The sequence below is a fragment of the Ovis canadensis genome, chromosome 1 (genome assembly GCF_042477335.2).
Source record: "Ovis canadensis isolate MfBH-ARS-UI-01 breed Bighorn chromosome 1, ARS-UI_OviCan_v2, whole genome shotgun sequence".
Taxonomy (NCBI): Eukaryota; Metazoa; Chordata; class Mammalia; order Artiodactyla; family Bovidae; genus Ovis; species Ovis canadensis.
This window is the reverse complement of record NC_091245.1, coordinates 100992013-101016582: the sequence shown is the minus strand read 5'-3', so window position 1 is coordinate 101016582 and position 24570 is coordinate 100992013. Positions and strand designations below refer to the sequence as shown.

The window sequence follows — 24570 nt, the reverse complement described above, 5'->3', positions numbered from 1 at the left end:
AGATTCTTACTGAGACTGTGATCTTAACATTTATAAATTGAATCAGTTAGGCCTAGCGTTTAATGAGGAATTTGTGATTTTACTTTGCTAGAGTCAGCCCTTTGCTTTTTTGATAAAAATAACTTCTTGACTCTTTGGTGGAATTAAAAATGCTTGCTTTTTAATTCCAGTTAAACTGGGTTTGATTTTTTTAATATTTGAGATAGTTGCCTATGATGTTTCCTTTTATCCTCTCTTCATTTTTTTCAGTAAATAAGACAATATATTTGAAAAATGTATTGTGAACTGCAAAGCTAGCGGTTGTTATCTCCACCACCGCCAGTACTAATATTATGAATTAGTAATAAATAGGATTCATTCTTACAGGGGTTAGTTTCCGTGATTAATTTCAAGGAGAAAAACTCAGAGGACAATGGGATGTTTGCCACATGATTTGTGTACTAATTGATACCTTTTGTACTTTTTGTGGTAGGGAGAAGGAAAAGCAGAGACTTGTCACCCTGAAAATTTGGCCTAGTGCTATGTCATTGTGAAGGGTTGCCTTATACTGCTTTGCTGTCCTCTGTAGTGGCAAGAAAATTAAGCAGGATTTATTATCTGTTAGAGGCTTATAGTACGTTTTACTGGAAGCATCTGTCTACACAGGAAACAGTTCATCCCAGTTTGTTGGTAAGATCAACCACATTCCTACATTATGGACCTTATAATAAATAACAAAATTATATTGGTCTGTCCAGGGTAGTATCTGCCTGGCCTCCCAGTGTAGGAAGACTGAGGAAACAGTGTCATTGACCAAAATATTTGGTTAGCTGCTATCATCAAAAGCCTTTGCAGTCAACTTCTGATGACTCTTATTTTTGGAGAAGAACATGTGATTTTTATAATCCAAAATAAGTTATTCAGTAAATTTTGAAAAGACTACTTACTTTTCAAAATTTCCTTTTCATCTTTTTCTGTCTTTTGTCCCTGTCCCTTGGTAAATCTTTGTCCAATAAAGGAATTTAGCTGATACCCAGCTGGTGTTTTCTGTGGAACCAGCCCATTAGATGAACATCTAGAAAGCAGGGATACTGTCTCATACCTCAGTTGGTAAAGAATCTGCCTGCAGTGCAGGAGATCCTGGTTCGATTCCTGGGTTGGGAAGATCCACTGGAGAAGGGATAGGCTACCCACTCCTGTATTCCTGGGCTTCCCTTGTGGCTCAGCTGATAAAGAATCCACCTGCAATGTGGGAGACCTGGGTTCGATCCCTGGGTTGGGAAGATCTCCTTGAGAAGGGAAAGAGTGACCACTCCAGTATTCTGGCCTGGAGAATTCCATGGGCTGTATAGTCCACGGGGTCACAAAGAGTCGGACGCGAGTGAGCGACTTTCACTTTCAGTTGATGCATGTTGTGTCCTCTTCACTCAGCAGACTGCCTGGCGTTGCGTGGGTCCTTTAATAAGTGCTTACTGAATGGCTGAGTCAGGAGGTTAAGGCTTTCGTTAGGGGAGAACTGTGTGACTCTCGGTGCTACTGTGCTGATCATGGCCCTTCCTAAGAGGACGAAGCAGTGTAGCTTTCTCAAAAATAACTGTGAATGCAAGGAAAGTTTTTGCTTTGACATTTGCAGGCATTTTACATTTTTGGACAAAGAGAAGTAATATGTTAAAGGTTTGTGCTTTCTCTCTTGATTCTGTGTTTTATTCCATTCAAAGTTTAATTATTGCTATGATATCTTAATAATGTACGAGAAGCATAGTGTCATACTATCAATAGAAAAGAAAAAAATCTCTGTGTATGTCATGCATAATTTTATAAAACTTCAGACTTAAGGGATATAAGTCTAGAAGAATACAGTATCTCAAATCCAGTTTATATTTTTAGTGTTGTTGAGCAAAACAAAAATGATTTAGTTTGATTGTGTCTTTGTGATTTTCTTTATAGATGGATGACTTCCTTTTTTAAATATGGTTTGCTTAAGTAACTAAATTTCCCAGGTACACATTTTTTTCTTTGATATACATCTGTATAAGTAAGAGATTTAGCTGGGTGGCAGGAGAAGAGGAAATTTTCATAGATAAATCCACAAAGTGGATCACATGGAGAATTGAAAATTATCAGTATATGTGAAGTCAAGTGAAGATTTCTGGAATGGGAGTTAACCAGCTTAGGTTCTACACACTGTTTTCTCACTGGTTAGCTTTGGGCAAGTCACTAAATCTCACTCACTTGGTTCTCAGTGTTCTCATCTGTCACTTGAGGGTATGAAGTGAAATGATCTCAGATATGCTGGTTCTAAAGTCCATAATTCTAAAGGGCCAAATAAAGAAAATAGACTGGCTTTTGCTCCCTTACCACCAGCCTGTTCCACATAAGAGCTGAATGTGAAATGTTGATTATGTAAATAATAGAAGTGTATAACCTATATTCCCAGGTCGATAGACTTGTCAGATTGTGTTATATGCTCATAATTGATTTTATGTGCATAAATATAAGAGGCTTGCTTGCTTTTAAAAGAGCAATTATTACCACAAAAGGTACAACCTAGGAGGCACTAGTGGTCAAGAACCTACCTGCCAATGCAGGAGACATAAGAGCTGCAGGTTTGATTCCTCGGTTGGGAAGATCCCCTGGAGAAGGAAATAGCAACCCACTCCAGTATTTGTCCCTGGAAAATCCCGTGGACAGAGGAGCCTGGCAGGCTACAGTCCATGGGGTCACAAAGAATCGAACACAGCTGAAGTGACTTAGCACACACTTGAATACAAATGAAAGGGACCCAAATAATGCTCAAGATACCCTGGGTTGGAGTTTCTGCTTCTTACCTGTAACCTGGAAATAGGAATATGTATGTGTTGGCAGGCTTGGTCAGGGGTGGAGAGGGTTGTGGTGGCTAGTGGACGGTGTGGGTGAATGTGGATAGTAGTTAACAGCGAAATATTCAAGAGCTTTCCAACCTGTGGACTTTGCATGGCTAGACTAATTTGACTGTGCCATAAATCTCTGGAGAACTGATATGAACCCTGTGTTGTATTCAAATTCAGAATATGTAGGTCCAAGCTCCTTGCTATCTGGGTATCACTTAAGCTTTGTAAGCTGTGTGTGTGTTTTCCATCAGAAAATAGGGGATAGAAGTCTCAATGGGTATTTAATTTTTAAAATTTTTATTAAATGAGGCCATATTTGTGAAAGTGCTTTTAAAACAAATTACAGCAAAAGAGAAGCTATTCTTAGTGAACAGACAGCTGTACAAATACATTTATTCCTATAGACCTTAATTATACATATCTATCTGTTGAATGATGACATTTAATAATTCAGAAGACTATTTTAGGTATTTTTTTAGGTATAGATTAGCTCTCGATTATCCACACACATGTACTAGCATGAATAATTTAGAACCACAAATGTTTGTTAGGCATCTGCTATGTGCCAGGCAGTTTATTAGGCCTGTTCAGAATTTTTTAAAGTACAAAATAAAGGTGCCAACCTCAAGGATCTTAGTCCTACCTAGAATGCATCTTGTCTTTCAGTCTCATGAGCTCTTACCCATCCTAAAGCCTCAGTTTGAGAAACTTCCCTAACCCATCCAGGTAAACTAGTTGCTTCTTATACTTCTTAGCCCACTGGGCACTAGAAACATGTTTAGATTTCTCACAGCAGACTGGAGTCCCTTGAAGGTAGGACTGTGGCTTCACCCTTTGTATCCTCAGGCTATGGTGGACCCAGCTTGATAAATTTTGAGTGAATGACTGATAGTCAGATTGGTGATATAAGTGTCAGGAAGGCCAACTAATATGACAAGGTGGTATATGGTATCAGCAAGTGCTAGTGAGCGTTTCACACACTGTACCTATGGGAGTTCAAATGAGGTTTAGATATAGCCAGGAAAGGTGGTACTGTAGACCTGCATTTGAAGAATTAAAAAAATAATAGTGATAAAAGTATCTTTCTTTGAACTGAATTATATAATTTAAAATAGACAAATTTCTTTTTCCAGTTGTTTGAGGCTTGTATAAAAATTAGTAATCGTATGGTGAAGGAAGTTAATTTATCAGAAGAAATATACAAAGTGAATTAATTTCCTGTGGGTAACTAATCACACGTGGGATAGTCATTGTAATTTTTTTTTCCTTCTGCTATTTCTTCCCTTAAATGGAAGTTCGGTACTTGACAGTGAAATGGCCATTAGTTAGGAATCAATAAAGGGAGAGAAGGTTGTCAACTACTGAATATTTGAGGGTTGATTCTAGAGAGATGGTGTGTTTTGTTATTAAACTAGCCTGTGTGGTTTGATAATATTTATTTTTCTCTCATGTCAGAAGTTCAGTAATCAGAATATTTTTAAGGGCTCGTAGAACTTTGTTTGTTTGTTTTACAGGTTATTCTTCTAAAAGTTGAACCTATTGGGAGTTGAACCTGGACTACCCTTGACCCTAGCTGAAAGGGGGGAAAAAAAAAAAACCATTGTGTGGGCAAATAGGCATACTGGTCTGGATCTAAAAAAGTAAACACTAACGTGGTTTCTGTTTCTATTCAAGTTACTCTTGTTGTGCCAATAATATAATAATAGACTTTCTTTGTGACTCTCTCTGACCTTATTTTTCCAAAGGTCACTTCCATTGTACAAGCCTTCTAAATTGTTAAATTTCCCAAATAACTATAACCCAGGGAGCCTTTTATCAGTAGCACTGAATAGACAAATGCCAGTTCATAAGGAGTTCTGTGTGAGCTTCTCCCTCATTTGTATATTAGCATTTGGCTGTTGATGGGATTTGTCCTTTAGGAATTCATTTTTCTGTTTGTAGCCTGATTAAAAAAAAAAAACAAAACTAGAAACTTTAGGGAAAAAAAATAGTTAAATCTTGTTCTGACACATACCAGTGGTAATGATAAAGCTAGAGGTCCAATTCTTGAATCTTTACTGGTGTGTTTCCACAGTAGCCTATAGTATACTGATGAATTGTTTTGGGAGTGGTAAATTATATGATCGGATTCAGTTTTTTCCTCTTAAGTTTGTTTTTGGGGGAGAAAATAGACATCTGGAATAAGTAGGGTAGTAAGGGTTAAGGGTGGGGAGGTAGGGTTGGTAGATTAAGGCATGAAAATTTTGGTCAATATGTGGGAAATTGCTGTTCCTGGAGATGTGGGAATAAATGAACTATTTAATTCTCCTGCCAATGCAGGAGACGCAATAGACACGGGTTCGATCCTTAGGTTGGGAAGATCCTCTGGAGGAGGAAATGGCAACCCACTCTAGAATTCTTGCCTGGAAAATTCCATGGACAGAGGAGCCTGGCAGCCTATAGTCCATGGGGTTCGAAAGAGTTGAACGCCATTGAGAGGCCGAGCACACACACAGTGAGCTAGGTATGTACCTCTAGGAGAGGACAGACTTTTTTGTTTCTGCTGTTTTTTTTTTGAGGGACTATCTGGGAGAAGATACAACTAAGGGAATCTCTTTATGACATTTTCTTGAGGACTTGAAAGACACTGGAATGGGAGTGATAGAACAGGTACTGTGTGTATGTGTTAAGACTGTGCTAAGAAATGGTTGTAGCACTGGGGGGTTTGTTTGCAGGAGTAGAGGGAGCTTCTAAAGGAGAGACAAAGGCTGTGTTGGACACCAGCGGAGTGAGGCAGAGCTTGTGGGAGGGGGTTAGGTGCAAAGAAGGCAACTGACATGTTTTGAGGACTTACTGAACACTAGGCACTGTCCTAAAAGCTTTTTATATCTTACATTATTTAATCCTAACCGGAAGTCTGAAGTGTAGGTAATTGCCCCAGTTTATACATGAAGGAACAGAGGCGCTAAACAGTAATATTGCTTACCCATGATTGCACAGCTGTTAGTAGTAGATAAGGGATTCGAGCCTAGATCTGTCTGAATCCAGAGCTTATTCTGTCTCTCCAGGTGGAGGTGAAAGGAGTTGAGGCAGTGAGGGTGGACTTGCACGTGGCAGACTGCCCATGTTTCCTCAGTCTTCCTCCCTGGACTAAGTGGAGTTTAGTACTTGGGAGTCAAATTGGCTGGACTGATAAAAATCCTGGTCCTACCACTTTTTAAGGTGGATTATATCATTTAGTGATACATCAGGCTTCCCTAGTGGCTCAGAGGGCAAAGAACCGCCTGCTAGTGCAGGAAACATAAGGGATGCAGGTTTGGTCCCTGGGTCGGGAAGATCCCCTGGAGAAGGAAGGGACTACCCACTCCAGTATTCTTACCTGGAGAATTCCATGGACAGAGAAGCCTGGTGATTTATAGTCCATGGAGTTGCAAACAGACTTGACTGAGTGACTAACACGATAACATTTAGTGGTACATAGATCTTTTTAGTATGGAATTTAGTCAAATCTTTCTTTTTTTTCTAAGAAAGTAGTATTTTTTTTTTTTTTCACTTGGAAGGGCACATATTAACTAAAAACAATCTGCCAAGATAGTCTTTCATCTCTCCCACCCACCTAGTCAACAATTGTGTGAAATTCTAAGGGTTTCTGTCCTTTCTCTTTCTCCTTGTCTGGATTCCTTGGAACTGACATCACAGACATGGAGGAGTCACTGACCTTTGAAAATTCTTGATGGTTTTGAATGTTGTGGTTTTCCAGTGAGTTTGGGGAGGAGTTGGAGGGAACTCAGACACAGCTGTAATGCATCAGTGGACCGGGAGAGTGGGTATAGTGTGAGAATATGGACACTTTGGGGGATATTTTAGATGAGAGAATGTAGGGTCAGTAGTTTTGCACGCATTTTCTTTATTTTTTTCGCATTTTAACATAACTATTATCTACAGCTATGTATTATCTATAGCTATGTTAAATATCAGTTAGTATTTAATTTTGAGTCACTTTTCTCCGTTAATAAACAGTTGGGCACTCATCATGAAGACTGATTTTAGTATTAGTCTGAGCTAAACAACTTGCCAACAAAGGTCCGTCTAGTCAAGGCTGTGGTTTTCCCAGTGGTCATGTATGGATGTGAAAGTTGGACTGTGAAGAAAGCTGAACGCTGAAGAATTGATGCTTTTGAACTGTGGTGTTGGAGAAGACTCTTGAGAGTCCCTTGGACTGCAAGGAGATCCAACCAGTCTATCCTAAAGGAGATCGGTCCTGGGTGTTCATTGGAATGACTGATGCTAAAACTGAAACTCCAGTACTTTGGTCACCTCCTGTGAAGAGTTGGCTCACTGGAAAAGACTCTGATGCTGGGAGGGATAGGGGGCAGGAGGAGAAGGGGATGACAGAGGATGAAATTGGCTGGATGGCATCACCGACTGGATGGACATGAGTTTGAGTGAACTCCGGGAGTTGGTGATGGACAGTGAGGCCTGGCATGCTGCGATTCATGGGGTCGTAAAGAGTCGGACACAACTGAGTGACTGGACTGAACTGAACTGAAAGAACGTTCAGGGAGAGAAATCTGTTGCGAATAAGATCATATAACAATCTTAAGCAAATATATTTGAGATGCCCACTGTTTACAACATGGTGAACACTTGGAGATGCCTGTTTATAACACTGATTATCTGGTTATTGTCAATACTGGGTGAGGGGAGGTGGGCTGTGTGTAGTGGGATACCGTCCAAAGAGAATTCAGTTTATCTGAATGAAAACTAAATACTTACCAGGTGCTTGGATGCTAGGAATACAGGATGAACAAGACAAGATTCCTGCCCTCAGGTTGCTCATGGTTTAGTGGGGAGACAGACATGTAAATAAAGACAAGTACCGTGCAGTATAATGTGCTAGAGGGAGAGTACAAGATGAAACACCAAGGAGGAAGTGGGCACTTTAACTTGGGAAGCCAGGGAAGGTTTTGCAGATGAGGTAGTACTTACGGTAGCCTTAAAGAAGAAATAGGAATTCACCTGCTAGACCAGGAGCCAGAAGGAACAACGTTCACAAAGGAACTGAAATTTGAAGCATGTAGTATACTTGCGGAACTATCAAGTACAAGGAGGGGAAAGGTGGGTTGTAGATAAGGCCGGAGGATTAGGTAAAGCTGGATCATGAAGGGCCTTGTTTGTCTTGAGTAGGAATTTGGATATTAAGCTTTAGTCACTGAGGATCCATTGAGCAGTGGGATATAATACTATCATGTTTGCATTTTAGATTGATCAGCCTCTACAAGCAACCACTGTGAAAAATGCCTGGAGGAAGGAAGAGGGAGAAATTAGGAAGCTATTTCCTGTGGTTCAGGTTTTGAACACCTGAGAGAAGATAAAAGAGATGTAGTCTGTAGAAGATGTTGGCTGGATCTGAGAATTCTTTAAAATTCCTAAACTTTAGTAAAGAACGATTTGTGAGGATAAGGCAAGAGAGTCCAGGGTGGCTCCCAGGCCTGTGACTTAAGTGATAGCAGGGATGATGGTGCTACTTGCTAGAAAAGGCAATTCTGGAAGAAAAATAGTTTGAACAGGTGGAGGGATAGTGCTGAGTCTGAAGTGCCTGTGGGATTCCTGGTTGAGTTGGAAGGAGTTGGGGACAGCAGATGCCTTTTAAGTCATCGACATTTGGGTGCTCAGGGGCATGAATGAAGTTCTTCAAGGGGATGATATAAAATGAGAAAGTGGAAGGCTTGCGGTTAGAACTGTGAGTGAACTAACCTTTTGTGCAGGCACAGAAAGAAAAATTCACAAAGGTGACCAAGGCACAGAACGAGAGAGGCAGGAAGAGTGGTCCGTGTGTCTCAAATGCCACAAAGAGACACTTTAGATAAGCAGTAAGGAGGATGGTGATGGTCTTCTGTATAAGACAATGGTGTCCTTGTCTTTCTATTGAAGCCAGTTTTAGTTGGTCGAGGACTGACTATCAGGTGAGAAAGTACCATCAGTGAGTGTAGTCTAATTCAAAGAGTTTTGCAGGGAAGACGAGAATAACAGCCAGCAGATAAAGCAGGAGGAAAATCTGAAGGAACACCCCTTGCTTTGTTTCATAATTTTTTCTGTGAAGTCGGAGGAAAGGTCATCTACTAGGAATAAGGGAGGTGATAAGGATTTGGTGGGAGGCTCAGGGAGAGTGGTGAAGGGATAAGATAGTAGCCGAGAAGACTGGTTAGGTACTCAAGTCAAGCAAAAGACAGCAGTGTCTCATTGAAAGGAATGAGACAGAACGTGATATATGTGTAGTCATATTACTCTGTATTATTGTGGAATCTTGTCTTGTACAATAGCCTTGTTTAGTAGTGGAGAAGCTGAATGTGAGATCTGTCCAGATTGGGCAGATCAAAGGATAAGAGAACTAGGTTTTTACAGGAGAATAAAGTGATCACTCATTATGTATATGTTTAGATAGGCAAGAAAAGACAAAGTGGAATCTAACCATTTTTCACGTCTTCTCTGCTCTCATCCTAGTCTAGCTCACTGTCATCTCATTTTACCATAGTTTTCTAAACAGTTCTCCCTAAATACACTTGTGCTCCTTGTAAAGTATTCTTCCCACTGCAACTGGAGTGATCTTTTAATATTTTAAATCTGATTCTGTCCTGTTCCTGCCTATAACTCTTCAAAGGCTTCTCCTTACTTTTAGGATAGTCATAAGATCTCAGTCTTCAGTAGGGTTCACTGGGCTGCCCCTTTGTCCTCATTTTTCACCATTTTCACCTCTCTGTGCCTCCTTGCCACAGAACATTGATATGTTTCCTCTGCTCAGAGCATTCTTTCTTTCCCAATTTGTCTCCAGTTCCTACTTATTTTTCAGTTCTTAGATATAATATCACTTCCTTGGGAAAGCTTTTCTTGATTCCCCATATGCTATAATGCCTCTCCCCCAGTGTTTTCCCCTATTATAATTACAGTTGTTTGTGAAATTTTGTGTTTTTTCCTCTATACTAGAAGCTTTGTGAAGATAGAGATTATGTCTAGTTCATGGTTATGTTCCTAATCCTGACCATAGTGCCTAGCCCAGAGTAGGTACTCCATTAATTTTTGTTGAATTAATGAATAAGATGGTTAAAGAATTGGATGGCTGAGTCTTGAGGCAAAGATGTCCTGAGGTGAGACAGCAAGTTTAGTAGTAGAGAGAAACAGCTGGAGAGAGATGAGGTTGTAGCCAGAGTAAGATGTTGGGAGTTGAAGATTTAGAGGTAGAACAGTTTCAGGGCATGGTGGGGCTGAGTTGCTGAGGTAGATGAAGGTCTTGGCATTTGATGAGTTTATGAAACTTTAGACAGAAATGTTGGATAGATTGTGCAGGTGGGTGTTGAAATTGTTCAGGAAGGTGATAGGATTTGAACTGAGGAAAATATAAGGCAGAGTCATGAGTCATTAATAAACATGAGAGATGGGCACAGCCCTTTCCTGTGGTGAAAGAATTAAATGCCTGAAAATCAGTGCAGTTCTGGGAACCAGTAATGACTGTCCCTAGAGGTGGCACTAGTGGTAAAGAACCCACTTGCCAATGCAGGAGACACAAGAGACAAGGGTTCGATCCCTGGGTCAGGAAGATCCCCTGGAGGAGGAAATGGTAACCCACTCCAGTGTTCTTGCCTGGAAAATCCCATGGAGAGAAGAGCTTGGTGGGCTAGAGCCTGTAGGGTCACAGTCAGACACGACTGAAGTGACTTAGCAGACACACTTGGAAGCAGTATGGTACAGTGGAGAGAGCATGTGTTCAAAATGTCTGGGTTCAGATTTTGGGTAACCCACCTGACTTTTCAAGCCTTATGCCTTTCTGTGTAAACTGGGAATAATAAGCCTGCTGCAGGAGTTTCATTGTTAATGAATAAGAAGTGTTTTTGAAAGTGCTTAATATTAACTTGTTATTCTTTTTAAATTATTTATTTTTAGCTACATGCAGGCTTCTCTCTTCTAGTTGTGTCAAGTTGGGGCTACTGTCCGGTTTTGTTGCATGAGCTTCTCATTGCGGTGACTTCTCTGGTTGCAAAGCACAGGCTTCAGTAGTTGCGGCTTACGGACTCTAGAGTTTGGGCTCAGTAGTTGTGGCACACAAGCCTAGTTGCTCCAGAGCATGTGGGATCTTCCCAGATCAGGGATTAAACCCATGTCCTCTGCACTGACAGACAAATTCTTAACCACTAGACCACGAGGGAAGCCCTGACTTATTTTCTTGATTACTATCCTCACTTCAGGAGAGCATGGAAGTGGAAGTAGGGATAAGAAGCAAAGATAGTAGCAGAAGTGAACTTTGAACAAGGTACGTGTCTTCATTTATTCTACTTGCAGAGTTTGTAATATAGGGTCAGCATAAACATTTATGCATGAATACAGGTAATGGCAAGTACTGATATAAGGAAGAACTTTGTAAAAGAAAAAAAAGAGGCCACTGGTTGGCTCATGATAACATTGCAGTGTTGACCTACCACAAATTTTTATGGAAAGAAATGCTTTATATAATCATTTTCCATGAAAATTCCATCATTCCTGGAAATAGATTTTACTATTCTGGAGAAGAGATCAAGTACCATTATGCTAAAGAGGAGGGCTGGTGATTTAGTTAAGAAAAGCATTTTCTAACAATTTGAGCTGTCCAACAATACAGTGGACACTATAGCAAAGAAATGAGTCTCCATCAGAACTTGTATTCTTGTGGAGAATGGATGATTTATCTGTCAGAGATGCAGTAGAAGGATTCTTGCATGGAGGCTGATATTGGATTAAATTATTGCTTCAGTCCCTTTTTGCTGAAGAAGTTCAACTTCATGTTTCAACTTAAAAACTTCCTGTAGCTTGTAGTAAATGTTAGTGATTTCTCCACTAACTTGAAAAGTTAGAAGAGTTGCTTACCAGTCCAGATCAGTGATTTTAAAATTATGGGAGATTCATCCAAGAATTGGCTTTGCAGGTGGCACAGTGGTAAAGAATCTGCCTGCCAATGCAGGAGATGCAAGAGGTGCAGGTTCGATCTTTGGGTCAGGAAGATTCCCTGGAGTAGGAGATGGCAACCTGCTCCAGTAGTCTTGCCAGAAAAATTCCATGGACAGAGGAACCTGGCGGGCTACAGACCATGGGGTCATAAAGAGTTGGACATGACTGAGTGACTGAGCACTCACGAGCACACAAAGTCTCTCTGATTGGAAGACTGGAGGATTTGACTCTGATTTAGATTTGTCGAAACACATTCAGTCAACAAATATTTGAGTGCCTCTTCTGTTTCATTTGAAAGTTTGAAAGCCAGTGTTTTCTTTTTTCCCTTCCTGTGAGTCTTCTAAGACTCTCCTTCCAAGAGCCAAGGACCGTGGGTCTTCGTCATCACCTAGTCCCATTTGGAATTTGAGAAGTCCCATTTGGATAGTCCCATTTGGAATTGGAGAAGCTCAAGCCAGGTGTTGGTAGTGGTGAAAAAAAGGCTGCAGTCCTCACCTGTTGGGTAGGGTGAGGGTGGAGTCCATGGCATGCACCTTGGAGACATCAAATGTAAGAATGTGCCACCAAAAAGTTTGGTTTAGTGCTTTGAATCTTTGAGCAAGTCATTCTAGATAATGTTGGACCTTGAAATTATTTTTAAAAACTGTTTGGAAAAGAATGACCTACTGTGTTGGCATGTGAGGTCTAAGATGCCGTGATGTTGATGGTTTTCATTGGCTGCTTTCACTCAGAAGCTGCTGGCTGGCTTGGAAATGGCCTGTGAACCTGTGGCTTAATCAGCTTCACTCTTCTGCTGAGCACCTTTTTGTTGATTGTTAAGGAAATAGCATCTCACTCCGGTATTCTTGCCTGGAGAATCCTATGAGCAGAGAAGCCTGGCAGGCTACTGTCCATAGGATTGCGAGAGTCGAACACGACTTAGTGACTAAACCACCACCACCATCTGTGTGCCTGTTGTGTATTTCCTACATTGTTTCAGAAAGTTATGAAAGTGGCTTTACCTAGTTCCTTTACTTCTTTTTTTTAAGAGATAAAGTTGAAATTCATTTTGCAGGTATGCTCTTGGTTTTGGATTATTTATGTGTTTTAAGTTATTTGGACTGCTACCATCTCCTGTGACCTGATGGTGCCTAAAATGGGCTTGAGGAAAGAATCTTGTCTGTATTAGAAGAGGGGGAAACCACTCATTCACCTGTGAATTTTGAAGTAATTCAGTTCTTAAGCATTTTATCTAAGGAACTAATTTATTTAATAACTTAGCATTTTGAATTTGAGGTTCAGTTCAGTCGCTCAGTCATAATCTGACTCTTTGTTACCCCATGGACTGCAGCACCCCAGGCCTCCCTGTCGGTCACCACCTCCCGAAGTTTACCCCAACTCATGTCCATTGAGTGAGTGATGCCATCCAACCATCTCATCCTCTGTCGTCCCCTTCTTCTCCTCCCTTCAATCGTTCCCAGCATCAGGGTCTTTTCAAATGAGTCAGCTCTTCGCATCAGGTGGCCAAAGTATTGGAGTTTCAGCTTTACATCATTCCTTCCAATGAACACCCAGGACTGATTTCCTTTATGATGGACTGTTTGGATCTCCTTGCAGTCCAAGGGACTCTGAAGAGTCTTCTCCAATACTGCAGTTCAAAAGCATCAATTCTTCTGCACTCAGCTTTCTTTATAGTCCATCTCTCACATCCATACATGACTACTGGAAAAACCATAGCCTTGACTAGATGGACCTTTGTTGGCAAAGTAATGTCTCTGCTTTTTAATATGCTGTCTAGGTTGGTCATAACTTTTCTTCCAAGGAGTAAGCGTTTATTAATTTCATGGTTGTAATCACCATCTACAGTGATTTTGGAGCCCCCCAAAATAAAATTTCTCACTGTTTCCATTGTTTCCCCATCTACTTGCCATGAAGTGATGGGACTGGATGCCATGACCTTAGTTTTCTGAATGTTGAGCTTTAAGCCAATTTTTTTACTCTCTTTCACTTTCATCAAGAGGCTCTTTAGTTCTTCTTCATTTTCTGCCACAAGGGTGGTGTCATCTGCATATCTGAGGTTACTGATATTTCTTCCGGCAACTTTGATTCCAGCTTGTGCTTCGTCCAGCCCAGCATTGCTCATGATGTACCCTGCATATAAGTTAAATAAGCAGGGTGACAATATACAGCCTTGACCTATTTGGAACCAGTCTATTGTTCCATGTCCAGTTCTAACTGTTGCTTCCTGACCTGCATTCACGTTTCTCAAGAGGCAGGTCAGGTGGTCTGGTATTCCCATCTCCTTCAGAATTTTCCAGTTTATTGTAATCCACAGAGTCAAAGGCTTTGGCATAATCAGTAAAGTAGAAATAGATATTTTTCTGGAACTCTCTTGCTTTTTTGATGATCCAGCAGATGTTGGCAATTTGATCTCTGGTTCCTCTGCCTTTTCTAAAACCAGCTTGAACATCTGGAAGTTCACGGTTCATGTATTGTTGAAGCCTGGCTTGGAGAATTTTGAGCATTACGTTACTAGCGTGTGAGATGAGTGCAATTGTGTGGTAGTTTGAGCATTCTTTGGCATTACCTTTCTTTGGGATTGGAATGAAAACTGACCTTTTCCAGTCCTGTGGTCACTGCTGAGTTTTCCAAATTTGCTGGCATCTTGAGTGCAGCACTTTTACAGCATCATCTTTTAGGATTTGAAATAGCTCAACTGGAATTCCATCACCTCCACTAGCTTTGTTCATAGTGATGCTTCCTAAGGCCCACTTGACTTCACATTCCAGGATGTCTGGCTTTAGGTGAGTGATCATACCATCGTGATTATCTGGGTTGTGAAGCTCTTTTTGTATAGTTCTTCTGTGTGTTCTTGCCACCTCTTCTTAATATCTTCTTCTTCTGTTAGGTCCATACCATTTCTGTCCTTTATTGAGCCCATCTTTGCATGAAATGTTCCCTTGGTATCTCTGATTTTCTTGAAGAGATCTCTAGTCTTTCCGATTCTATTGTTTTCCTCTATTTCTTTGCACTGATCACTGAAGAAGGCTTTCTTATCTCTCCTTGTTATTTGGAAGTCTACATTCAAATGGGTGTATCTTTCCTTTTCTCCTTTGCTTTTCGCTTTGCTTCTTTTCACGGCCAAAAGTTCTTTATGTATTGGTAGACTTTTCTGACAGTTGTGATATTGAAATGGAAGTAAATTAGACATTGATAATAAGCAGAGCAAAAGAGAATGTAAGGATCATAATTTATGAAGCTTTAGGGAACTGAAGTTATTTTTTTAAACCTGGAAATGATCTTAGAAGTCATCAAATCCAAGTCTAGGATATACAAGAGGCAACTGAGAACCTGTAAGTAATTTGACCAAAGTCACCTAGCTAATATATATAGGTGTAAGTAAAAGTCATATGATATGAGGGTAGTAGAAATAATGACAGTATGTTAACATCTCTTTAGAAAGGAGAGTTTGTCAAACTTTGAGAGATGGATTGAGACTGGGACAGACCATTAGAAATAGAGGGATGATGTGAAAGGTGAAGTACCCTTGACTTTCTGATCTGAATTTTAAACCTCGAATTGATTGGTTTGGTGGTGGCTGATGCAGAAGTTCAGTTAGTCATTTAATCATTTATTCATCAGGCATTTGTTGACTGTCTACAATATTGTAGATTCTGAGCTAGATGTTGGGGCTACAGATATGAATTAAACATTTCTTTCTACTCCTGGACTTCTTGGCCTCTTGGAACAGAACCAGAAAGAATACTTTCTATTTTGTCATGTCTCTTCCTCTCAAAAAAAAAAAAAAAATCCTACATGAAGTTATTAAGTTAGTGGACTACTGGTTTTATGACCTACAGATCACTGCTGTTTCTTTGCCTTACTATTTCTATGGAATGTGGAGAATTAGGATCTGATCACACCAATAAGTAAGCTGTGTCTTGGGGTCTGGGGAGGTGTGATGAGAAAGTACCTGAGAATCATCCTTAGCGTTTAGGTTGTTTAGAAGGAGATGTTTCTGGAGAGACAGTCACCTGAGCCACCCTGCTACCCTTGGGAACTCCACTTTTGGCATTCCCCCAGAGCAGGGGATTGGTGGGTGTGGTGGGGCAGGTATGTGCCTGGTGGCTTTATGAATAAGCCCTCTTCTGCAGAGAACTGTAAACCTGTCTGAAGCGGCAAATTTTGGTGAGAAGTTGTTCTTCTCTTGGTTATTGCTTTCTCAGCTGGGACTGCTAATTTCAGAGGAATGTGGATTGGTGCCAGGCTGACGGGTCAGGGACATAGTTCCTGCCAAAGTCAAGTCTGAAGAAGAGACCTTTTTCAGGTGAACTTATTTGGCAGTCATTTGTCTTGATTGGAGATAAGCATGTTTCCTGGGTTCATGAAGTTAGTGGACAAAGATTGACCTTTGTTAGGAACTCTTGGCATCTCTACCCTGCTTTGCATAATTGCAGAGTGCTTTATTTTGAGTAGTTTCAGATATCCGTTTGCTCTTCCCATTTCCTCAGCTAGCATGAGAATACTAGTCAACTCGAAAATTATTCAGTGTGTAGTATTCATTGATTCAGCAAATATTTACTGAGGGCTGGGTGCCAAGGACTACGCCAAGGGGTACGTGCTGAGGATATGTTAGTGAATAAGACACACAAGCTCTGTACTTTCAAGAAACTTGTGTATTGGAGGAGGAGGCTAGACAGCAACTAATTAAAATAATTTCAAAGTATATTGAGTGCCTGGAAAGAAATAAACCAGGTGCTATGTTAGGGGATAACACAGGTGGGAAATTCTTCAGGATGTGAGTCCGCTGCTGCCTTCCATTAGTGTGCACAAGCAAACTGAGGAATAGAAATGGAATACTCTAGAATGGCAGAGGAGGAGCATTATATAGGGGAAATAGTGAACTGTATGTAATGAATGGATGATAACTAGGCTTGTGATGGTGATCACTGTAGTGTTTATAGATGTTGAACTATATTGCTGGGCACCTGAAACTTATGTAATAAAAGGGAAAACAATTAATGTTAATAAGGAATTAGGAAATTACTCCTTATAGTAAATTCAGTTGAAATGAATGATCTAGAATAGTTTCCCCATTTGGTTAGGAAGCTGCTGATACTGGGCTGTGATCATCCCAATTCCACTGTGAGTTAGGCCTTCTGTGTTTATTTCCTCCTCAGGTGGAGGCTTGACTTTTGATCTATGTCCTCCCTACATCAGCTGCCTGAAAGTACTGAATGATCACATGACCCTGGACATGGATGCTGTCCTGTCGGATTTTGTCCGTTCCACAGGAGCAGAACCAGGATTGGCCCGAGATCTTCTGGAAGGTAAGGAGTCTTTGGGGGAGAATGAGAAGAGAGAAAGTAAAACATGATATTTATTGTTAGGATAATTTGGAATGTAAGGTGATCAGAAAGATACTTTGTGTATGGTAGGTCTTACATTTAAGTTACTTCTAATAATCTATTTTGTGTGTGATCCCCCATAATTTTAAAATGCAAAATTCCTTTTTCACCTTGAATTTTTGGGTAGCTTTTCACCACTGTCAAAAGCTTATGCTTAGGTAATACAAGTGAAATTTGAGATTAGTCCACTAAAAGCATAATTTTAGGTCTGTAAGACTTCCTTTTTATATATTAATGACTTGGATTTTCATATTTGGGATCATCCATGTTTGTTTTTTTCTTTCCTTTCCTAACTTATATGGATCATTCTGTATAGAGTGGATTAATTTAATGTTTTCGTTTTGCTGCTTTTGTTTACTTATATCTCTATATACACGGAAGTGTGAATATTCTAAATTTTAAGATCATTTAGGCTTGGCATCATGTCAGCAGGATTCTTTGTTTGGAGTCATAGTTAACAGATGCTTTTTGATGATGAAAATACATAATGACACAGTTAGGTAAACATTTTGGGGGATGGGCCAGTTCTTAGTATACACAGGTAATTTTTTAGATTGTCAGTCCTTAGTAAGGTGTGGCAGTTTGACATATACTTAGCTACCTGTGAGACTAGTGTTGATTTGGAAATGGAAGATCAGGGTTTAAATGGCTTTGCCCTTAATTTACATTTGCAGTTTCGTCTCCTACTACTGTTTGCCACAGTGCCTGTGCTCCAGCCAGGTCTGACTTGTCACCTTTTCCTGATCATATTAAATTGTCTCGTAAGTCTGCAGTGTCCCTTCATTCATTATTCTCCTGAAATTGTCATACTTCTAGATTCAACTTATATGCCTTCTCTTCCACTTGTAGTATGTGTTGAACACTTCTATGCGTTTAGGATGTGTGAGCTACTTGAAATATTTTATTCTCACAACCATTCTGCAAAATAGGTTTTATTTTTCCAGTATTTCAGTTTTTAAAAACCTGAGGTCCAAGAAGTGAAGGAGAGTTTGAACCTATGTGATCTGGTTTCAGAGTTGGGCTCTTAAGTATGTTACAAGTTAGTGTTTGCATGCTGTCTCTCTTTCTGTTGCACACACATCCATGTACACACACATTCATGCTATGAAAAAAAAGTTGAGGGTTGAAAGAAAAGTTGAGGGTGCTGTGGAAGTTTGAGAGAGAAACCTAATTTAGATATAGAGTGCAGAAAGCCTTTTTCTGAAGAAGTGACATGTGAACTGAACTCAAAAGGGTGCATAGAAATAGCAAGACAAAGTAGCTTATACAGGGACCCTAAAGTGAGAGAGTTTGGCACTGATAGTGATTGAGCTAGGAAGAGTAGTACAGGAAAGTGGTAGGTAGCTGGTGAGATAAGTGGGAAGCAGAATACAGAGAGCCTTTGTAGGCTGTGGTTAGGGTTGTGCATTTCCGTGTATGTTCAGTGGGAAGCTGGTGAAGAATTTTAATCAGGGGAGTGAAATGACTGGATTTAAGTTTTTGTACAGGATACTGATTAAAGATAATGGAGCTGACTGGAAGGTGGCCAGAAATGAAGTGGTAAAGTCAGTTAAAAATATTGTCATAGTTCAGGTGAGTGGTGATGGTGACTTGGACTACAACAAAGTGAGAAGTGGGTGGGTTTAAGATGTAATTTAGAAAGGGAACCAAAGGACCTGATCCTCATTTTCTGTCTCTTCTTGTCTCTCATGTTTTCCTTTGAAAGTTAACTCTGGTTATAGTGTAAAGAACAATTTATAGGGGGTAGGGACTAGCAGTAAAGAGACCAGAGAGCCACCTCCCAGGAGACCAAAGACCGGGTGACAATATGAGGACTTGAATTGGGGCAGAGATGATAAAAATGGACAAGAAAGAATAGATTTGAGAGAGATTTTAGGGGTACAAACAACCCTGAGAATTGAATAGTGAGGGAAGAGGAAAAGTAGGGTCTGAGGAATGGTGAAGAGCTAAAATGACTATAGTTTCTGGCCTGGAGGGATTGAGATGCCATTCCTGATTCAGGGAATATAGAAGAAGGAGAAGAAGTAAGCTTTAGGAGGGAAGAAGATGGACATTCAGTTTTAGTCATATTGACTGTTGGGAGGACTTGGTTTTAAGCAGTTTAGCAGGCAGTTGGAAATAATGATCTGGTGCTCAAGACAGATCATTTATTCATTCATTGGTGCAGGACAAAAGTCCTCCATTCTTCAACAGATATTTATTGAGTATCTATTATGTGCCAAGTTCTAGATGCTTAAACAAAACAAACAAAAATCTCTGCCTTTACATTCTAGAATAAGAGTCAGTAAACATGATAACCAAGTAAATTGTAAAGTACTATATTATAAAGTGTTAGGTGCTATGAAAAATGGTTGGGAATGGTGAGGCAGGTTGTGATTTTTAATTGGGTAGTCAGGGTAGGCCTTATTAATTTATTAAGAGTGTGACATTTGAGCAAATACCTGAAGGAATTGACTGTGTAGATATAATGGAGATAGAGCCTTGTAGACAGTGGGAATAGTTGGTGAAAGGCTGTAAGTGGGAGCAGGCTTAGCAAGTTTCTGGGACCAGGAAAGAGGCCAGTATGACTGATGCAGAGTGAGCAAAAGGAGTTGGAGCAAATGGTGAATCTGATAGTTCAGAAGTAAATTCATCCAGCATGGGTGATTAATACGGCTTAACTGGAGAATTAGAATGACAACAAGAAGCGTAACAGCAATGGCAGTAAATACCAGTATAATGCTTTCTGTGTGCCAAGCATTGTTTTAAGTGCTTTCAATTAATTTAATCTTCATAACAGCTCTATGTGGAATCATCTCCACTTTCATAGCCAGGGAACTTGAAGCACAGAGGAAAGATTAGAGAAGTAGGCCAGGTCATAGAAAGCCTTGAATGTCAAACAAAAGAGCCTAAGCTTTATTCCATAGGCAGTGGTGTATGCCACTAAAAAAAATTTGATTATGGAACTAAAACGATCAGAATTGTTCTATAGAAAGACTAATCTCATGGGATCCTTCAGAATAGATTGGAGGTGGGCACTAGGTGATACAGGAATTGAATTAAGGTGGTGACGAATGAAATAGAGCAGAAAGAAGTGTGAACAGTTATGCAACATGTTGTTTATTGGCTAGTTTAACTGGAGAAAGCAATTTAAAAAGTCTGTGGTAACAGACCTATCATTTTAGTCTACTGACAGTCCCTCCCCTCTATAATTTGTTCTTTACAACCAGAGTTAACTTTCAATGGAAAAAGAGTAATGATTCTTAAGTTTGAGGGGAATTAACAATTCCCTTGGATAGCCTGATGGCAGCTATCAGCTCTTTCTTTAGAAAAATGCACATACCTATAACTTTGTGTACAACTTCAGGTGACTTAGGACACCCCAGAGCACATCTAGACTCAGAACTCTCTGGATCGTAGAACTAGGAGACTTGGGCTTGTGTCCTGCTGAGGCCCTGGTGCAAACTAGCTGTGACTTTGGGCAAATAACTCTACTTCTTAAGACTTCCTTTTCTGTAAAATGACATTACTAGGTCTCCAAGGGCCTTTTCATTGAGAGAGAGATCAATGTTCTGTGCTCATGGAGCTTTCTTAGGAAACAAACAGCAAGTAAATAAAAAAGTTGTGGTATTCCAGTCTGAAGTGTGTTGAAGGAAATTAGAGTAGGGGAAGGAAAAGGAGGACCGGAGTGTACATGAATATATACTTGCTAGTTTTCGTAAGATGCTTAGAATGATGGTTCTGTGTCTTTCCTCAATTTTCCTGTACTCTCAGCACCCAATTCACTTTTTGTTTTGTATCCTGACAGGAAAGAATTGGGATGTGAGTGCTGCCCTCAGTGATTTCGAGCAGCTACGTCAGGTCCATGCTGGGAACCTGCCCCCACCCTTTAGTGAAGGGAGTGGTGGCTCCAGGACCCCCGAGAAAGGGTTTTCTGATCGAGAGTCTACTCGTCCTCCCCGGCCCATCCTACAGCGGCAGGATGACATCGTTCAAGGTATTGGGGTACTGAGGGCTGTTTCTCTATATGGAATAAAAAGGAAGGGAGACAGCTGCTAACCAGAGAATTTCGTGATCCTTTGGAAATGATTCCTTTCTTCTCCCACCTCCCCAGTCAGATGATCAGAGGTGAACTCAGTCCTCCAGCTGCTGGAACCCCTCATTGTTTGTATCTGGAGTACTGTCCAGATTAAAAGCCTTCTTCAGATACTATGAGAGAGAGAGAAGAAGGGTAGCAATCTCATTGTCAAGATAAAATACACAGAAAGAATTCAAAGGATCACTATCACCTACCCTTTTGGGGAGGGCATTTTGTTAATATTTATTACTATCTGTCAAATTTTTAAAATGCATATATACTATCTCAGCAATTTTGTTTCTAGGAAGATTTTATCATGTGTATGTGTGTGTATCCTTTTAAATAAATGCATACATAATTCATAAGTAGACACAAAGACATGTAGTGTAAAGCTTGAAAGTTAAAGCTTGAAAACAACTTTTAATACCCATTAGTAAAGGAGTGGTTAAATAAATGGTAATCATCCATATCGTGGAATACTTTGCAGCCATTAGAAAGAATTAAGTAGAACGTGATGGAACTTGTTTAGAAAAATCTCTTTACTCTATTGAGAAAGGTAAGATGCAGAACTGTTTATGTTTTAAAAATTATTATAAAAGCTATGTGTAATTCTATGTGCATAAAAAAATTGTACAAGGATACAGAAAGTCCCCTTTAGGGAAGGGATCAGGACTTTTGAATGACAGGGAGATTTCTTTTTAACACTTTAAACCTTTTGGTAGTATTTTTTATTTTTTACATGGGCATGTGGTGCTTTTAAAACACCTTAAAAAAGAGCTTAAAAAACAACATCACTATAGAATAGCGTTAGACTGACTCCTCACTTACTTTGTGCAACATCCCTGGTAAATATTGGATTAGAATCTGCTACTCAATATGATTTTTAGGTCTTTTGATAGTCTCTATATAACTTAGGCCATGCAAATGAATTGTAATACTCTTCTGAGCAGGTTACGATCACAATGGAATATCTGCTGGAGAATTATAAGTGCCATGTATTCAAAACAAGTTAAATAATTTGGGGGGCACTGTTTATGTTACTGCCTTCCTCTGTTAAGTAAGAATTGACTATACCATAAATTCCTGATGAATATATCAAGAAAAGTTGTAGTAAATAGTGTAAATAAATGTTATTGATGGTAGATAAGAAAGTTCCTGAATGTGTAAGATTTTTCATTAATTTTCTTTTTAAAAAAATTATTTAATTTTAAAAATAAATTTTATTTGTTTATTTGAAAATTTTTTTCATTTATTTTTAGTTGGAGGATAATTGCTTTACAATGTTGTGTTGGGTTTTGCTGTACAATGTGAATCAGCTATAAGTATACATATGTCATTAGTTTTCTATAATGGAAATCCTTTTTCTACATTCTCTGAGATTTATCAGCAAGATTATTTGACTCAGTCTGTTGATAGCCAAATGGAATTCTGTTTCCCTTATTCCGTCTTCCTCTCACCAAACAATGACCAAGTTGCCGAATGAATAGGTCCCTATTATGTTGTGAAATGGAAGTGGAAGAAGACAGTGTCATGGGAAGAAGAAGTTCAGGCAAATTCCAAAAAGGGTAGAAAGAGGACTGTATATTTGGTGCTAATGTGAGTGCCTGAGAAAATGCCACTTTGTATATTTCACAATTATATTTGGCATGAGAAAGAGGGTCGTGAAATTTGGTAGCCAGTTAGACTTACAGTTTTTCCCTGAGTGGAAACCTTGTCAAGAGGTAACCATCACCACATGAGTGGAAAGTTCTTGAGTGGGTTTTGTCTGTTCTAAGGTGACTCCATTTCTCATTGCAGAAAAACGCCTGTCTAGGGGCATCTCCCACGCCAGCTCCAGCATTGTTTCCCTGGCCCGGTCCCATGTCTCCTCCAATGGTGGGGGTGGGGGGAGCAGTGAGCACCCCCTGGAAATGCCCATCTGTGCCTTCCAGCTTCCAGATCTCACTGTGTACAATGAAGACTTTCGCAGCTTCATAGAGAGAGACCTCATCGAGCAGTCCATGCTGGTTGCCTTGGAGCAGGCAGGTCAGTGAGTGCTTCCTTCCCGGTGCTCCTCCACCCCTCTGCCGAGGGGCTGGGCTTGACCAGCAGCTTCCAGTCTAAGCCTGTGATCTGATTGATGGCAGTCAAACTCAGTGGTCAGTCAGAGATGTGTACTGAGCTAGGCGCGTCTTCAAGTTAAAGAAAGGACACAAACAGGACACTTGGCTCCGGAAATTTCCTGTTTGATGGAAGGGAAACCAGATACACATGTGAAAGGCCTAGGAATCAATACCTAAAAATCAATACATAAAAATACAAGTGAATTATAATTGGCTCTGGAGCACCTTGCGAACAGAAAGAACCAGTGTTGTAGATGATACACAGTGGTGATTAACTAAGTCACATTTATTTATATAAACCTTTCCCCAAAGATTTATTTACCTTTACAATTATGTTTGTCTTAAATTATTGTTAAAATTAGTTGGTATAATGGATGAGGCAGCTGGGATTTCTGGGAAACCTAGTCGGGTATTAACTCCCATGGAGGGTCTGGGGGATGGGAGTTGGGGGCATGGAAAGGAAACTCTTATTTTTCATTTTGTACCCTTCCATACTAATCATGCACATCTATTTATAATTTTTAAGTAGTTAGTCATTTGTCTGGTATGGTTATAGGCCAGTTTTTCTTTCAGTAGACTTTTCAGTAATTGAACATTGTTAAGCATCATTCATACAATATTTTCTTTATATAAGTAACAGGTTGGCAACTGTAGGATGACTACAGAACTGAGACTCTTTTTCTTAGGTGTTTTCAGTATTTTATTTTATTGCTCATGTCTTTAAAATCATACCATATGCATGCTGACATGCTTACTGTCATATATGCAGATGACACTTGCATGACACTTTGAGTATATGTGTTGGGTTGATTTTCTTTTTACTGATGATCGATTTGTGCCAATCTTTATTGCAGTCTATGACCTTGGCCTCATCATCCATCCCAGAGTTGTTCAGTCTTAGCACTATTGACATCTAAGATCAGATTATTCTTTGTTGTATGAGCTGCCTTGTGTGTTGTGTTTAGCAGCCTTCCTGGCCTCTACTTACTCGATGCCAGTAACATCCCCCTCACCATTTGGGACAACCAAACATATTTCAGGATGTTGCCATATGTCCCTCAGGGGACAAAATTGGCCCCACGTAAGAACCTCTAATCTAACCAATTATACTCCCCAAATTTTAATGAACCAGATATAAGTGAAGAAGATACACAGAGTAATAGAGTGGTGGTTTGATTCTAGGTAGGCTTTCTAGAAGAGGCAAGCTTGGAGTCTTGTAT

General features: G+C 39.9%; 1 protein-coding gene across 3 annotated transcripts in view; it reads left to right on the top strand.

Moving 5' to 3' along the window:
* The window catches only part of OTUD7B (OTU deubiquitinase 7B), a 153490-nt gene that overhangs the window by 111493 nt on the left and 17427 nt on the right, over nucleotides 1-24570 (top strand). For 2 of the 3 annotated variants that reach the window (XM_069573969.1, XM_069573959.1), the window contains exons 2-4: nucleotides 16964-17113; nucleotides 20979-21167; nucleotides 23046-23273. In XM_069573969.1, coding sequence (XP_069430070.1) covers nucleotides 17029-17113; nucleotides 20979-21167; nucleotides 23046-23273 — 502 coding nt within the window. In that variant the 5' untranslated portion in view covers nucleotides 16964-17028. The remainder of the gene's footprint in view (nucleotides 1-16963; nucleotides 17114-20978; nucleotides 21168-23045; nucleotides 23274-24570) is intronic. The other variant, XM_069573978.1, reaches the window with a different exon arrangement.